Raw genomic sequence first — 17,801 nt, 5'->3', positions numbered from 1 at the left:
TGGAGTAAGCAGAAGATTAGTAAATGGAAGTGAATGTAGATAACACTTTCCAGACATTTGATTACAAAGAAGAGATATACAACAGGCCAAGCGAGAAAGTATTTTTAAAGTCAGCTTTTGATTTTCCCTGGCAATATACAGATAGAAGAAAAGCTGGGTCAGGGTGGTAAACCAGAATTGGGGTTTAGCTAAGTATAAATGGCCATAGGCAAGGGGTAGGGGAAAGATTCAAGGGTAGAGGATAGTTGATAGTTGAACTGTCACCCATAGGATCAAGACTGTGTGGTTGGAAAGTAAATTCAGAATAAGGGTCATGGACTATAAGAGGGAAGCTACTGAGGGCATTTCTACCCTGCATGAGAAGTTGGAATAGATGCTTTCTGGGGTGCTTTCTAGATAGCGATTCTGTATATGCTGTTTCCTAAAATAGATTGGTTTTAAGGGCAAGGACAATATCTTTTATTCCTTTTGCATTCTACTCTGCTTTTGCCCTTCTGGTAACCAGTGCTTATGATGGCTGCCTGGCAACATAGAAGGGCAGTGAGCTAGCACTTAATAGACCTGAGTTTACTTCTCAGATCTCCAGTTGCTATGTGACTTTTGGCAAAGTACTTTCCCTCTCTGAATCTTTTTCCGTATCTTATCAATACATGGTAGAGTAGGTAAAATTTAAGGTTGCGTCAAGAACTAACATTCTACAAATCTGTGAAATGCTCTTGCCTAATTTAACCTGGTGCCCAGTGATGACACAGGGAGCAGCACATTTGTACTTGTTTTCTGCCTTCCTCTGAAATGAGCTTCCTGTGTGTGGAGCTCTGTGTAGAGTGTGACACTGAGTTATAGTCTCCCAAACCTTAATTATAGAATATTTAGGTACCTCACAGCTGTTTCTATCCTGGAATGTAAATTGAAGGGTATTATTATTGTTTAGGATATGATTACTGCATCAGCGTACATTTCAGCATACCAGTCAGAAGATGTTTTGTCTCTGTGGCCAGTGTCTGTAAAGCTGAGCCTAAAGCAGGACGTATCAGTCCCATGGTTGATTATTATAGGATCATAAGTTAGAGATCTAGAGCAAATAGGATTTCAAGAGCCATTTCTTTCATTGCCCTCATTTTTGAGATGAGGAAACTGAGGTGGAGAAGGTACATACTGGTCACATGGTTAGTGAATGGCAGAAGTAAGACTCAGACATATGAGTACTTCCCCTAACTCCTGTGCTCTTTCTACTCTAACTCACCTCCTCTTACATCTTCACATGGAATGTTAAAAATAAAAAAAAACCTTAGTAGTTATCTTGTGTGCAGAGCTCTATATTGGGTCCTGGAGAAGATACAAAATTCAGTTAAGACATGGTCCCTGTTGTTATGGAGCTTACTGTCTATTAGAATGATAGATATGGACACAAATAACTTTTGCTAAATTACATTTGATAAGTGCTTCAGAGAGATGCCAGATAAAATGCTAATAAGATCCCTTCAGTTGTGACTAATTGGCTTAATCAATGATGGTTTATGATCTGGGTTTAAACTGTGGCTAGGATTTGTATGAACTGATGCAGAATGAAGTGAGTAGAACCAGAACAATTCATACAGCCATATTGTAAAGACAACCAACTCTGAAAGGCTTGGGAACTCTGATCAACACAGTGACCAAGCACAATTCCAGAGGATTCAAGATGAAGCATACTGCCCACCTCCAGATGGAGAGCTGATAGACTCTGAAGATTGAGATTTTTTTTTTGACGTGGTCAGTGAGGGGACTTATTTTGCTTGACTATACATGTTTTAACAGGTGTTTTGTTTTCCCAATTGTAGCACTGGGGTGGGAGGGGGAAGAGAAAATACAGATATGAAAATAAAATAAAATTTATTTTTAAAAAAGAGGCCAGCAATGGGTAGAGTGAAGAGTGTCCCATTAGAATGCAACCTCCTTGAAGGATTGTTTTCACTTTTTGTTGTGTCCTCAGTGCTTAGCACAGTGCCTGAAACTAAAGAAATGCTTGTCGAATAATTGATTCTAGCCAAAACCATAAGCAACTACTACATGGAAGTTGGACTGTATGAGACTGGTATAGAAAATGTAGAGTTGTCCAGTTTGGTTGGAATGCAAGAACATTACGGATAAAGCTGAAAAGGTAGAGTGTGTCTAGATTGTGGAAAGCCCTGGTGGAGGATTTCAGATATGCATGAACAAATAGACAAAAGAATAAATGAATAATTGTATGTAATGTTAATGGAATAGGAAGATCTTCCCCATCCATTAATAGGCCTATGTGACCACATGTATTCAATCACAGCTGTGATACATCTGAGTCACATAGAGCCCATAGGGGGAGGCTTGCTTACTGGGAAGCTTTCTTGTAGGAAGGCTTTCACACCTTTTGGTATTAAGCTAATTAGGTACTGAGTCATGAGGGTTGTAATGCCTTCTGGCTCTGAGAAGCGTGTATATATATATATTCTGAGATTGGTATTTTGCTTTGGGGGCTTGCTCATGAGAAGGACCTTTTGATTCCCTGGACGGGACTCTGAGTAGCCATTTTGTTAACACCCTCTTCCCCTCCCCTCCCCAACTACTCAGATGTTTTGTGCTCCCATGATCTGGTGGTATATGTAGTTGGTTGTATTACTTTGTTCAGACAGTTTGAGCCCTGTCTGTTGATCTTTAAGCTAATTTCTCTGGTTGTATTTTCTCGACAAAGTATTTACTGTGTGCAAAGTACTGTACTAACTGCTGGGGATATAAATAGAAAAATTAATACCGTCCTTGCTCTTCAAGGAGCCATGCTGTAATTGGGGGGATTGGAGGGTGGGGTGACAACACATAAGAATTCAACTGTATGTTTCTGATAAAGGCCTCATCTCTAAAATATACAGGGAACTATGCCAAATTTATAGAAATACAAGTCATTCCCCTGTTGAGAAACGGTCAAAGGATATGAACAGGCAGTTTTCAGAGGAAGAAATTAACAGGTATCTATAGGCATATGAAAAAATGCTTGAAATCACTACTGATTAGAGAAATGCAAATCAAAACAACTCTTAGGTACCATATCTCTCCTGTCAGATTGGCTAAAATGACAAAACAGGAAAATGATAAATGCTGGAGAGGATGTGGGAAAATTGGAACATTGTTACATTGCTGGTGGAGTTGTGAAGTGATCCAGCCATTCTAGAGAGCAATTTGGAACTATGCCCAAAGAGCTATAAAAATGTTCATACCCTTTGACCCAGCAATACCACTCCTAGGGTTGTATCCCAAAGAGATCACACAAGTGGGAAAAGGACCATATGTACAAAAATATTTATAGCAGCTCTTTTTGTAGTAGCAAAGAATTAGAAATCAAGGGGATGTCCATCAATTGAAGAATGGCTGAACAAGTTGTGGTATACGAAGGTAATGGAATATTATTGTGCTCTAAGAAATGGGGATGATACGGACTTCATAACAACCTGGAAAAACCTACATGAAATAATGCTGAGTGAGCGGAGCAAAACCAGGAGAACATTATATACAACCACATTATACACAACAGATACATGGATTCAGTGATGACTAACCCTGATAGACTTTGCTCCTCTCAGCAACACAAGGTGCAAAGACAACTCCAAAGGACTCACAATGGAGAATGCTATCTACATCCAGAGAAAGAACTATGGAATCTGAATGCAGATTGAGGCACACTTTATGCTTGCCATTTTTTTTCTCTTTTGTTTTTGTTTTTGGGTTTTTTGTTTTTGGTTCTGTTTCTTCTTTCTCATGATTCATTCCATTGGTCATAATTCTTCACAACCTGACTAGTGCGTAAATAAGTCCAATGCGAAGTTATACATAGAAGTTATAACGGATTCCATGCCATCTTGGTGAGGGAGGGGGAGAGGGGAGGAAGAAAATCTGGAACTCAAAATTATGTAGAACCGAGTGTGGTGAACTAAAAATAAAAAAATCTCAAAAAAAAATAAAAGAATTCAACTGTAGGACAGATAGAAAGACCTGGAAGTTATAAGGGTTCACGGGCCATGTGGATGGCCAGGCTCAGGAGTCTTTTAGGTGCATCAGCAATTCATATGGCAGTGCCCTGGGATCTGGAGGACATAGTGGCAGGGAGGATAGTGAAGCCTGGAGAACCTTAGGAAGTGGTAGCGGGACAGATGGCAAGGCGTGCTGGTCCTCCATCATACCAGAGGGATTGGTGTCAATGACTTCTTCCTTGTCTTAGTGGTGTGAGCAGTGAGTGATGTTACTCTTTCCACCCGCCCTTCCCCCACAGTGGGGTCTAGTTGACCAGAAAAGAAGGGAAAGGGAAAGCAAAAGTGAATGGAAGGCAGGGGAAAATCACATCCCTGCTGACTATTTTTCTAGCCTAGTCATTAGGAATGAGAATGTTCGTAGCCTTAATGAGGGAGTCAGGTCAGGAAGAAAGCAAGTGGTCCATGGCATCAGCTTCTCTCCTTTTTTGAGACCCTTCATTCAGTCAATATTTATTAAGCCCAGTTACCAACCAGTCAGTAAATAAGCATTTATTAAGCATATCCCATGTCTAGGCAGTGTATTAGATAGCAAGGTGGTACAGTGGAGAGAGTGTGGAACTTGGAATCAGGAAGACTGATACTTCCTGTGTGACCCTGGGCACATCACTTCAGCTCTGGCAGCCTCAGTTTCCTCATCTGTATCATGGTGATAATAACACCTGCCTCACAGGATTTTTGTGAGATAACATGTCAAGAGCTTGCAGACCTTAAAGCACTATATAAATCCTGTAGCCAAGAGACAGCTGGGGGGCACAGTGGATAGAACCCTGGGCCTGGGCCTCAGACGCTTACTAGATATGGGACCCGGGTAAGTCACTTAGCCCTGTTTGCCTTAGTATCCTCAACTATAAAATGAGGATAATAACAGCACCTACCTTGTACATTGTGAAGTGCTTAACATGGTGCCAGTTATTATTCTCATCATCATCACAGTTATTATGAGATGCAGAAATAAATATCTATCAATATCTATACAGAGATATAAATAATTTTTGTAAAGAGCTTATATTCTAACAAGGAGGACAGCAAGTACATAAGAATATTCAGAATAAATCTAAATAAAATAAATGCAAATAAATACAAAACAATTAAATACAAGGTAGTTTGAGAGGAAGGGCTCTAGCAATTGGGAGTGATCAGGAAAGACTCCAGGTAGAAGGTGGTGATTTAATTGAGTCTTGAAGAAAGAGGGCACCCTCTGAGTCCAAAGTAAGGATGAATTCATTCCAGGTGATGTCCACTGAACTGTCATGTGTTACCTGCAGAGAGCAGGTCAGTTTGCCTGGATTGCAAAGTGCAGGAAGAGGAAGTAGTGTTCAGTGAGCTTGGAAAGATAAGTTAGGGCCAGGTTGTGAAGGCCTTTAAAGGCTAAACAGAGGAGTTTGTAGTTTATCCTAGAAGGAATAGGGAGCCTATGGAATTTATCGAATAGGATAGTGACATGGTCCCATCTGCTTGTTTAGGGAAAATTATTAACAGTTGTGTGGAGGGTGGACTGGATGGGGAGACACTTGAGGCAAGAAGATCAACTAGGAGGTTGTTGTCATAATCTACGCTGGAGGTGATGAGGGCCTGAACTAAGTGGGTAGCTGTCTTGAGACGAGAAAGGGTTGGATGTTAAGACCTATTGTAGAGGTGAAATGGCAGTATTCGGCAACTGCTTAGATCACATGAGGTGTGGGAGAGTGAGAAGTTGAGGGTAACGCTTGGGTTGCAAACATGGAAGACTGGCAAGGTGGTGGTGAATTCAACAGAAACAGGAACAGAAGAGTGTTTTGAGGGAAAGATAATGAGTTCAGTTTTGGTGTGTTGAATTTGAGAAGTCTCCAGGATGTCAGGGAGAGACTGGGACTATATAAACACACATGTACATATGTATGTATGTGTGTATATATGTGTACATGTGTTGGTGTATATATTTGTGTATTTGTATCTCTATATATAAATGTGTGTGTGTGTGTGTGTGTGTGTGTGTGTGTGTGTGTGTATCGCTGTCTCTGTATCTATATATCTGTGAGTTTTCCACATTAATTAAACTCATGGGAGCAGATGAGGTTACCTTGAGAGGGAGTATAGAGAGAGAAAGGAAGAACGTGTAGAACAGAACCTTGGGGAACATGTGCAAGCAAAGGAGACAGAAAAGGAGCTGTCAGACGGATAAGAGGAGAGCTAGGAGAGAGTAGTGTCTTGTACACCCAGAGAGGAAAGAGTATTCAGGAGGAAAGGGTGCTTAACTGTGAAATCCAGCAGAAAGGTCAAGAAGGATGACAACTGAGAAAAGACCAGCAGATGGTTATTTTAGACAGAGCAGTTTCAGCTGAATTGTGACTTCCTGAACCTCTGGGCTGTTGTTTCTGAATTTGCCCTTATTCCTTGGCTGTTGGATGTACAACGTATATTGGTCGGAGAGAGAACAAGGGGACTAGGTGCCTTGCGGAATATGATTATTCTGATAGCTTTTCTTTGGAGTCTGTGTTTATGTTCCCCTATATTGTCTTTCTCAATAGGGAAAGCCTTGTGTATCAGGCTGTGTGGTCTCCCTAGGGTCTTGGGCACCAAAAACTCTGGAGAATTGCCTCTTTTGGAGTCACTGGCGTAATATAATGTCTGTGTTGATAAGTAAGGAGTTAGTCAGGATGACGCTACCTCCATGTTACGACCTAGGCCATTTGAGTGTAGTCAGCATAGTCCAGTCTTCAGTCTGACCCTATTGGTGGGAAAAAATGCATCTGCATGTTTAGTACAACAGTCTCAATTTAATTCAACAAACATTTTTTAAATACTGACTGCAATGATTTTTTTTTTTTTGCTATAGTAATTCATGAAGGCTCTTTCCTAAAGGACTGCTAAATATTGGTGGAAAGAGGACCTCTACTGGTGAACTCACAAGTCCCTGAAGTATATGTAGAGTACTTTAGGCATAGCAAATGGTATGGGCAAAGGTGCAGAGGTGGGAAGTCTGGGACATATGTTATTGTTCCCTGCCCTTATCTTCTGTGCAGCAAAGATCTTGTCTGCCCTACTGTGATTGGGAAGCACAATTCTGATTTTAAATATATAAAATTAATAGGTTTTGATTAAATATACATATAAATTATATCTTTAAATAAATATAAAATTATTAAAAATACAGTTAGATTTTAGACATAAAATTAATGCATAAAAGAGTCAGCCCAGATGAACTGCATGATTATCCCCTTGACATATGTTTTCCCCTCCTCGTGCCTTTCTCTCTGCTTAGAGTCTTATTGCTCTGTTTCTCTGCTCTGACCCGTATTGATCTTTACAGCCTAAATCAGTCAGCACTTCTGCCATGAAACAAGCCTTCACTCATATCCCAGGCTAGGATAGCTATTCTGCCTCAGGTGTTACATAGCACTTTGTGTGCTCCTCCCTAATACATTTATCACATAATACATGTTAGAGTTATCCACATTAATGTCTTATCCTCCTGCCAGACTATTAAGTTGCAGGAAGGCAGAGGCTGTTGTATCTTATCTAAACTTTATATTCCTTCCAGATCCCGGCATAATACTTATAGATGCTTGTTGAGTGAATATATGATCTTGGCCAGCAGTGACTGAGAAGCAATTAACATATGCACAAATAGCTATAATCGCAAAGTAAGACACAGTGGTAGACAGGAATAATGTATTACACAGCTGCTTCAGCGGGAAGGGGTCAGACATGTAAAAGACAAAGTACCTCGGGAGACGCGAGGGGGAAGAAAGTTACTTCTATATAAGGTAGTGAGGGGATGAATTCAGGAGTGGGGGTGGAAGGAAGAGGACAGAAGGCATAAGCACCGTGGACAGGAGGGGAGGGATATGTATGGGCAATGGCAAATACCCTTTTTCACCAAAGTGCAGGAAAGATACATCTCTTCATTCAACAGACCTTTATTAATAAGCACCTGCTGTGTGCAAAGCATCCTACTAGGTATTTGGAAGCTACAGACTCTAGGTAAGTGCATCAATAGCATTGTGCCCAGAGAAATAGTGTATTCTAGGTACATACCACTAAGGTTGGCATGAGCTATTCTGTCCAGATGGACCTTGGCCAGAGTGTTGCCATCGTTGTAGAGCCTATTGGGTGCCCTGGCCAAGGCTGCAGTCTGTTTTCTGGCTTTGTTCTCTGATGATGGTAGTACTTCAAAAAGCCAGTGGCATTTCCCTGGCCCTTGCTATCTCTCTACCCAGCCCACAAGCCTCCTCTCCTCTCCCAAGGGCCCAGGGCTTTAGCATTCTTTACAGCTCTGACTGCAGCACTGCCTGTCTGGTACAAAGTCTATTTGTCGATTCAGCCAAGGTAAAAATCTGCAGACTTGGGAATCATCTGTGCCTTTTAGAGAGGTGACATGATGTAGAGAACTAGAGTCAGAAGCCCAGGGCCCAGATCTTGCTCTGTCACTTAATGGCTACGTGACCTTGGAGAAGTCACTTCTTATTCTGAACTGAAGCTTCTTCATTTTTAAACAAAAGAAAAGTAATACCTGCATAACTCTCTCACAGTTTTAATGTGAGGATCCAATGAGAATGGACATAAACTATAAAGTTTTAGATAAAGGTGAATTATTGTGGTTTCCAAACATTGCCTTCTGTCCCACACTACAAATGCTAGCAAGCTAGCTGTAAGTCTCATTCATTTCTCAAGGCAGATGTTCTTGTCTTTGAGGTTCTGGCAGGATGTGTTGGAACGAGAGAAGGATGGGATTCAGCCCTAGGACACCTGGCTCTGCCACTAGCTGTCGTAGCATAATTTTAGAGAAATCATCTGACTTCTCAGGAGCTCATGTTTCTCCTCCATGGGGCTAAGCTTAACGACCTTTAATGCCCCTTAAAGTTCTGAACATTTTGTAGTTTATTTTCTTAGTTCTCTTCCAACTTTTATGTCCTGTATTTTATGTTTTAAGGCCCCTTTCAGCCCTGACTTTTTGGGTCCTAATCCTGTTTGTTCTAAAGTCTCTTCTTGAGAGATAGGTTATAAAGACTAAGCTGTGAATGTGTGTGTGTGTGCTCTATGTGTGTAGTCATTTTTCTTAAGTTTATTTATGAATTAATTTTAATTGATTTCATTTTTATTTACAATTAAACTCATAAGTCATTTGAAAGGTCCATAATGTCATCACTGTGGGTTTTAGGCTTATAGAATTAAGAACTGGAAGGGACCTTTTAGGACACTTAGTTCATTACCTCCATCAGCAAAGACCATAGCCTGTCCTCAAATGCTTGTGTTGGAGGGGAAATCAGAGATTGTTGAGTCAGCAAAGCCTGTGGACCCCTTCTCAGAGGAATGTTTTTAAAAGTATGAAAAATAAAATGCATAGGATTATAAAAGAAGCCATTTATATAGAAATATACTTATCGAAATTTTTTTTAATTTCATGGACCCCAGGTTAAGAACCCCTGATTTAGTCCATCTCCTCTAATTTTACAGGTAATGGAACTAAGTAAGACCTAGAGAGGTGGAATGACTTGCTCAAGGTGACACAGAGCCTTAATGCTGGAACCAGAAATCGGGCCAAGGTGTCCTGCTTTCTCAGCCAGTACCTTTCCCATTACACCAGAGTTGTAGTGGCCATTTCCTGTTGGCCAGCCTCTGGTGATCCTTTAGTATCTCTGAGCCTAACTAGGGTGATCCTCGACTAACAAACATGACTGAAGCCTTTCTACCTTGGTAGGACCTCCTGTTTTTCATCTCCAGCTGCTCATTGGACATTTCAAACTAGGTCTTAAACTCACCATGCTCAAAACTAAACTCATTAACTTTTCCCCTAAACTCTCCCCTCTTCCATTCTTCCTTATTACTGTGTAGGGTATCATCATCTTTCCAGTCCCCCGACCTTACGGCCTCATGTCATATTCCACTTCTCACTCTCCTCCCTTCCCCTACCAATATTCAATTACGTGCCCAGTCCTGTCATTTCTCCTTTGTAACATTTCTCCTCTCCCATGATACTACTACTACCTTTTTACAGGCTCCCATCACCTCACTCCTAGACTATTCCAATAGTTCACTGGTTGGTCACATTGTTTCAAAGTCTCTCCGCACTTCAGTTCATCCTCTACCCAGCTGTCATATTGATCATCCTAAATCATAGGTCTGTGTCATTTCTCCCGCTCTACACCGAGGGCGCCCTCCTCACCCCCCCACCTGATTCAGTCAACTTCATATGGCTTGCTTTTGCCTCCAGGATTAATCTAATCCAATCCAGTAAACATTTATTAAGCATCTACTATGTGCCACTGTGCTAAACACTGCGGATACAGTTAATAAAGAGGCAGTTCCTACCCTTGAGGAGCTTACAATCTGATGGGGGTGTGGTGGAGAGACAACACACAAAAAGGCCGGAAAGCAGGGGTGGGGTAGATGCCAGAGGTTACCAGGCATGGAGGCATCTTGTTTCATGGTGTTGAAAAAAAAAACAGGCAGGGGAGTAGATGTAGTGTACAGATACAGAGCAGATACAGAGTGTACAAATACAGAGATACAGAGAGATACGGATCGGGTACAAAGTGTACAGATACAGAGTAGATACAGAGTGTACAGATACAGAGATATGGACTATACAGATACAGAGATACAGAGCAGATAAAAGGCAGTAATATTACAATATATTCATATACAACAGTTTTTAGGCATTCCCTGCTTGATTGGCACCCACATTGTTTTCATTTCTTTGCTCCCACAAAAAGTACTGCTGTATATTTTGGCATGTAAAGGTGAGATCTTTTCTCCATTTTTGACTTCCTTGGAGTCTGTGACTATTAGTGAATGGTATTACTGAGCCAAAGGGTATGTAAGTTTTACTAACTTTTTTGCTATAATACTAATTTATTTTTGTGAGATTGAATGAGACATACTAAAGACTTACAAAACTTCCTTATTAATTCCTCTTCACATATAGCACATCTAAAACAAAGCAGACTACTAGCTGTCCTTTGTTTTCATATTCCCCTCTCCTGTCTTTGTTGTCTTTTTGCCTTTGCTCATGTTATCCCCCATACCTGAAGTGGAGTCATTCCCCTCCCTCCTCCAAGGAGCTCCATTGAAGATCCTCCTTGCTTCAAGGCCCAGTTCTTGCTTCACCTCCTCCATGAAGCTTTCTCTGATACCTCCGTTGCTTCTCTATCATCTGAAGTCTCATAGATAGATACAGATATATCTATATATCTACAAACATACTTATATAGATATCTATATAGACACATAGATATGTATTATATATTTTATGTATAATATGTTTATATAGATACATTCAGTATATATTCATATGGCACTTGCCTGAACTGCTTTGAACTTATCTCATTTTCCTATGTATCATAGTCATTTGTAAATTAGTCCTTCGCTCTGTTAGGGCCTCCTTGAGGTCAGGGTTTGTCTCATATCTGTCTTTATTTCCTCATCACTTAGTACAGGACCTTGCATTCAGAATGTGGGATTTCTCCTTTTGATGCCAAAATGTCACAAGTAGACTTTTTTGTCTAATGCCAAGATATTTTCTTTTTCACTTGTCATTTGCTTAAGCCCAAGAAGAAAATAGGGAAGAGTGAGATGAAGCCAATTTCCCGCGGGACAGATTACACTTATGGAGTGTTAAATGTTCACCTGACAGCTTATGACATGACCCTGGTGGAGAACTACGCCAAGTATATTCACAAGTTTTGCAACAACTACTCCATTAAAGTGGAGGAAAGGTAGGCGCTGTGTGGGATGCCCTGTGCCAGGTGGGCCCACACTTTGCACTAGGTTTTCTGGCTCACTCTGGCATGAACATAAATCCACAGATTTTCCTTCACAAGAGTTACCTAGGCAGTTATCCAAGAGAGCCTTTGGTGGGAAATGACACACAGATGTTAGCATTATATTTGGTTTTGATTAGGTCAGATGGTACTTAATCAGTTGGTTTTCTTCCACCTTATCTCATATCCAAGACTTTCCCTAGCTTTACGCCTTCCAATAAACAGTTGTTCTCTCATCCTCTGTGATAATGATGATGATGACGAGGAGAGCTGATTTTTTTTTGTAGCACCTTATGGTTTGCAGAGTTCTTTTCCATAAATTATCACATTTGGTCCTTCATGTCTGTGTGGTTGATAGCATGAGCATTGTTATCCTCATTATGGATAGGGAAACTGAGACTTAGGTTGTCAGCTGCCTTGACTACACTAGCAAGAGGCAGAGCTCGGTTTTCTGACTGCAAGGCCAGTGATCTTTCCACTACCCTACTCACTTGAGTCAGGTATGAAAATAAAGAATTTGAACTATTAAGAAATGTCTCTTCCTCTTTAAGTTAGTTTAACCCCATTAAGTTTTAAGTTAGTGAACTTGAAGAACAGATGATCTATAGGACTGCCCTAGTGTTGTAGTTGATACTAAAGTGGGATCTTGAGGAGGTTGACTTCATCCCTGGAAAAGCTTGGCTTCTCTGGGAGAAGATGTGCTCCGAAGTTATTCATCCGAGCAAGCATATTATTTATCTAGCCTCACTGAAATCATGGCTCCTTTAGGACTCAGAGATTTTAGTATGAGACTGTCCTCTTTTATATTTCAGGACCTCAGTTTTCCCATATGTAGAAGGAGGAGAATTGAACAGGATGGAGAGAATAGTTAGATTAACATCATGTGGTGCTCTTAATGACTCCAAACTTCTCCCTGAAACAAAGGCCCATCTTCTGAACATTGTTATGCTTTTAGTGGTACTCTATGTGTATGAGTCATTGAATAGCACGGTTATTGAGGAATTAAGATTACAGGTCCCTTTATTGTTGGCAGTGAGGAAAGCTCATGGTGGGTGTGAGTGGGCTGCAGCATATTATCATTGTGTAGGAGAAGCACCTTGAAGAGTGTTGTCCAATATAATGTAGGTGTCTTGAGAGCAGAATCGTTTCATTCTTCTCTCTGTATCCCCAGCACCCCACACAATGCCTTGTTCATAGTATGCACTCAGTAACTGCTTACTGAATTCAATCAGAGATAAACAACCTGAAGAGAGGTAGACCGATAATATGTCAAGATCAAGAGAAGGGATGATCAGTGGATAGCCCTCACACCCACTGGTGCCCATATGATATCAGGAGATGTAGGGAAAGACCCCAGCATGTTGGTGACATAGTGGCTGTCTTCAAGTATTTGAAGAGCTGTTTGGTGGAAGAGTAATGAGACTTGTCCTGCTTGGCTTCAGGTGGCAAAACCAGAGGCAGCTTTCTGTGAGGAAAGTCATCCCCACATGGAGCTGTCCAGAGGGAGCCTGGGCTGCCTCAGGTGGTTCCTCCCTCACAGTCTGTAAGCAGGGTTTGGTCGATATCTTGTTGACACAGCAGTTGGGCTAGGTGACTTCAGAAGTCCCCTCCAACTCTGAGATTCCAGGAACCCCTCTGAGCCTTTTTTTTCCCCTTTGTAAAATGAGAATCTTAATACTTTCACCACCTACTTCACCAGATGTTGTTAGGAAAGGCCTTTCAAAACTATGAAGTGCCGTGGGAATGGGAGCTGTTATTACATTATTTCAGTGAGTGAACCAGGTCGATTAAAGGAATGTACGCAGTTACTGAGTGGCCGTGTCAATCTCTTGATGACTGGAACTGTTTCTGCAGCTATGCTCTGCCCACCAAGACCATGGAAGTATTGCAGATGCAGGAGCAAAGCAACAAGATGTTCGTGGATTCAGTTCTCACCACCCATGAACGAGTGGTTCAGGTAAGCTGTTGGCATCGACATCATTTCTGGGATTCTATCCAGACCAGATGCTTAGAAGAGACAGAAGCCAGAGGTCTGGTTCTTTTGAGGTTTTTAATTCCAGTCTCTTGTTATAAGCCATTGCAGATGCTTTTAGCTCACCCATCCTTTCCCACCTTCCTTTCTTTTAAAAAAATATTTTTATTGAAGTCTTTGGTTTTCTATCCTGTCCCTTCCTACCTTTCCTGTCTTTTTACACTTACTCTTTTCCATGTGCTCTATTATCCATTGACACTAGCCTCTTTGCTGTTCCTCACACAAGACACTCCATCTCTGGACTCTGTTCATTTTCACTGGCTATCCCTTATGCTCGGAATGCTCTCCCTCTTTGTCTCAGCCTCCTGGCTTCCCTGGCTTCATTTAAATCTCAGCTCCAATCCCACCTTCTGAAAGAAGCTTTTCCCAGGTCCCCTTAAAACTAGTGTCTTCTTTCTCAGATTGTTTCTAACTTACCTTGCATATATTTTGTTTGTAAAAAAGCTTTTTTCTCATTGACTGTGAGCTTCCTGAGGCCAGGAACTATTTTTGCCTTTCTTGTATCCCTAGCACTTATTGCAGTGCCTGGCACATAGTATGTACTTGATATATGCTAGTTGATGTGACCTGAAGTGGAAATGGTCAGCTAGGTCATATTTTACAAAGAGATAAAGGAAGGTTAAAAAAAAGGCAATTGGATTTGAGGAAAAATGGTTATTAGTCACCTTGTAAGTTTCAATAACCTGGCTCAGAGGCAGAGTCAGAATGGTAGAATGAGAGGAAAGGAACAATTCTCAGTAACAGACTTCTAAAGAAGGGGCAAGGAAAAAAAAGAGAAGAATAAGTATGATGGAATAAGAGAGAAGGAAATACACAGTTAACAGGCTGGAACCCACTCTCCCTTCAGCACATTGCTTTCTGGCTTTATATTAGCTGGCTTTTCTTTCTGTTTGCAGATCAGCAATTTGAGTTCCACATTTGCAGCAATTTTCTTGGAAGTTCTTCAAAGCAATCTGCCAGAAGGAGTCAACCTGTCTGTAAGGGAGGTGAGTGTGGGTTTGCAGGGGGACTTGATGAAAATAGATTTGTGTAGGTAGACCAAGGCCCCTGTAGTAGCAATTAGATTTGAAGATCTTTCCCACCCATTAATAGGCCATGTGACCTGCTTATATCACAGGAAGCCTAAGTTATATGTGGTGGGAGGAGCTTCCTGACAGGAAAAGGAAGTTATGTCACAGAAAATGCTGAGAGAGAGAAAAATGTTATGGCTACTATTGACTGCTAGATTGTTAGAACTGAACAGGCTGACTTAGCTGTACTGTGAGTTTGTTTTGGGAAGACCCCAGCAGGGAGTCGGAGAGGTTTCGGGATGGTGAGGCTCCAGGCTGTGATATTCTGTATTGAATGTTTTGGATTCGTTCCTGTTATGTTGAAATAGGCTGACTGGCTGCGGGAGCTGAGCATTTGGTTATGGGATATGGGTCTCTGGTGTCTGAATAAATGGTTTACTTCTTCTGCCTTCTTTATGGAGAGTCTCTCATACCTTGTGATACAGAACTACATAGGCATATTCACAATTATCATCGATGTTGTGTTTATTGCCGTACTGGTACAGCCCCCTGGTGGCCACCTTTGCTTTCAGAGTAGAAATCAAACTCAGGCCCAGTTCTTAGCCTCTGGGTGCTCAGGCCCAAGACAATGCCACTGAAAATGCTGCCCGATCCAGTGATGAGAACAGTCTTTGAAAAAAGAGCCCTTTGCACATGCAAATCTGGAACCCTGTAACATCCCATTCTGGGACATTTCTGTGGGAAAGGATGGGGCTGGACCCTATTAGAGCATCCCATAGTGAAAACTGTTCCCCAAACACCCCAAACCTCCCTTAGAATCATAGAGTCCTAGAATGGTGAGGGAACTTTGGGGCATGTAGCCCACCCACTTACCTGGTACAGAAATCCTGCCCAGCCTTCCCAAGCTAGTCTTGCCACCCACAGGGAACTCCTTCCTTTCTAAATCCACCTTCTTCCTTGTGGAAGAGAGCTCATTGTTAGAATATTCTTCCTCATTTTGAGCTGAAATCTGCCCCCTTTGACTTTCTCCCAAACTCTTAGTTCTGTCCTTTACAACCTCTCAGTCAGTAAGTCTTTATTAAGTGCCTGCTATGGGCCAGGCACTGTGCTGAGTGCCAGAGGTGCAAAAAGAAGCAAGAGTCTCTTCCTTCAAAGAGCTCACAATCTAGAGGGGGAGATAATAAGAAAACAAACAACAGGCTTATATACAAGATGAATAGGAAATAACTTATAGAGGAAAGACAGAATTAAGAGGGGTTGGGAAAGGCTATTTGTAGATGATGGCATTTTAGTTGGGATTTGAACCACAGAGAGTCAGGCAGTAAACATATATTAGGCACTTACTATCTGTCAGGCTCTGTGCTAAGTGCTGGTAATGCAAAGAAAGATAAAAGACAGCCCTTGCATTCAGTGAGCTCACAGTCTCATAGGCTTGTTTAAAGATGTAAGCAGGATAAAGTAGATAGTCTTAAAGGGAAAGCACTAGCATTACAGGAGACTGGGAAAGACTTCTTGTGGAAGGTAGGATTTTAGCTGAATCTTGAGGGAAGCCAAGAAGTGGGGATGAGGAGAGAGAGCATTCCAGGTATGGGGGACAGCTGGTGAAAATGCCCAGAGTCAGGAAGTAGAGTAAAGTGTTTGAGGAACATCAGGGAAACCAGTACTCAAGGAGTACGCATGGGTGAGAAAAGTATAAGAAGATGGGAAAAGTAGGAAGGTCAGGTTGTGCAGGGCTCTGAATGCCAAATAGAGGATTTTGTATTTAATCTTGGAGATGATACGTAGCCACTGGAATTGACTGATTGGTGGGTGGGGATGAGAGTGACATTATCAGACCTGCAGTTTAGGCAGATCATTTTGACAGCTGAGTAGATGATGGTTTGGAATGGGAAAGGCCTTGTGCAGACAGACCCACTAGCAGGCTATGGGCCTGTACTAGAGTGATAGCAGTATCCGAGGAAAAAGGGGCATATATGAAAAATGTTGTGAAGGTAGAAATAATTTTGCCGCTGCCTGGATATGGGGGTGACAGAGAGGGAGGAATTGAAGATGAACCTTGGTTGCCAGGCTAGAGAGCTGGGAAGATGGTGGTGCTTCAATACTAACAATGTTTGGAAGAGGGGAGAATTCGACAGGAAAGATAACGAGTTCAGTTTTGGACATGTTGAGTTCGGGATGCCAATGGGCTATCCAGCTTGAGGCATCCAAGAGACAGTTGGAGATATGAGTGGAGGTCAGCAGGAAAGCTAGAGTTTGATAAGTATATTTGAGACTCATCAGCATAGTGATAATAATTGAATCTGTGGGAGCTGAGATCACCAAGCAAAATCGTATACAGGGAGAAGAGAAGAAGGCCCAGGGACCTTGGCCTTGAGGGACACACATATTTAGCAAGTGCAACCTAGAAGAAGCTACTGGAAAGGAGACAGAGAAGTTGCAGTCAGCTAGGAGAACCAGGATAGAGTACTGTCCTGTAAACCTAGAGAGAATCATCGGGGTGAGCAGGCTAATTGACAATGGCCTTCTCACAATTTTTAGCCTTAAAAGGTGGGAGAAATGTGGGATGATAGTTAGCAGGGATGGATGAATCAAGTAAGGGGTTTTTAAGGATGAGGACAAATGGGTATGTGTGTAGGCAGCAGAGAAGCAGTAAGTAGACAGGGAGAGACTGAAAATTAGTGAGAGGGTAGGGATGATTGGGAGGAAGTCTTTTGGAGAAGATCACTTGTGCATGAAGAGGGGTTTACCTTGGCAATGAGAATTATTGCCTTTTCATGTGAAACTGGGCTGAAGGTAGTGGCAGAAAGCATCTGGGTGATATGAGATAAGGAAGAGGGAAAAAGAGAGGGCTCTTAGCAAATTTCCTCAGTTTTTTTCAGTAAAATATGAGGCTAGAATGTGGGGTAGCCGGGAGCCATAGGAAGTTTGAGGAGGGTTGAAAATGTCTGTAAGAGTAGCAGTGGTGAGTGGGATAGTGAGA

At 41.7% G+C, this 17,801-nt stretch overlaps 1 protein-coding gene across 1 annotated transcript in view; it reads left to right on the top strand.

Moving 5' to 3' along the window:
* The window catches only part of MRPL48 (mitochondrial ribosomal protein L48), a 65,577-nt gene that overhangs the window by 40,162 nt on the left and 7,614 nt on the right, over positions 1–17,801 (top strand). The window contains exons 5-7 of the mRNA XM_036745814.1: positions 11,565–11,734; positions 13,634–13,736; positions 14,708–14,797. Of these exons, the coding sequence (XP_036601709.1) occupies positions 11,565–11,734; positions 13,634–13,736; positions 14,708–14,797 (363 nt within the window). The remainder of the gene's footprint in view (positions 1–11,564; positions 11,735–13,633; positions 13,737–14,707; positions 14,798–17,801) is intronic.

This window comes from Trichosurus vulpecula, chromosome 2 (genome assembly GCF_011100635.1).
Source record: "Trichosurus vulpecula isolate mTriVul1 chromosome 2, mTriVul1.pri, whole genome shotgun sequence".
NCBI lineage: Eukaryota > Metazoa > Chordata > Mammalia > Diprotodontia > Phalangeridae > Trichosurus > Trichosurus vulpecula.
The sequence above is the reverse complement of the archived record's forward strand: the minus strand, read 5'-3'. Positions and strand labels throughout refer to the sequence as shown.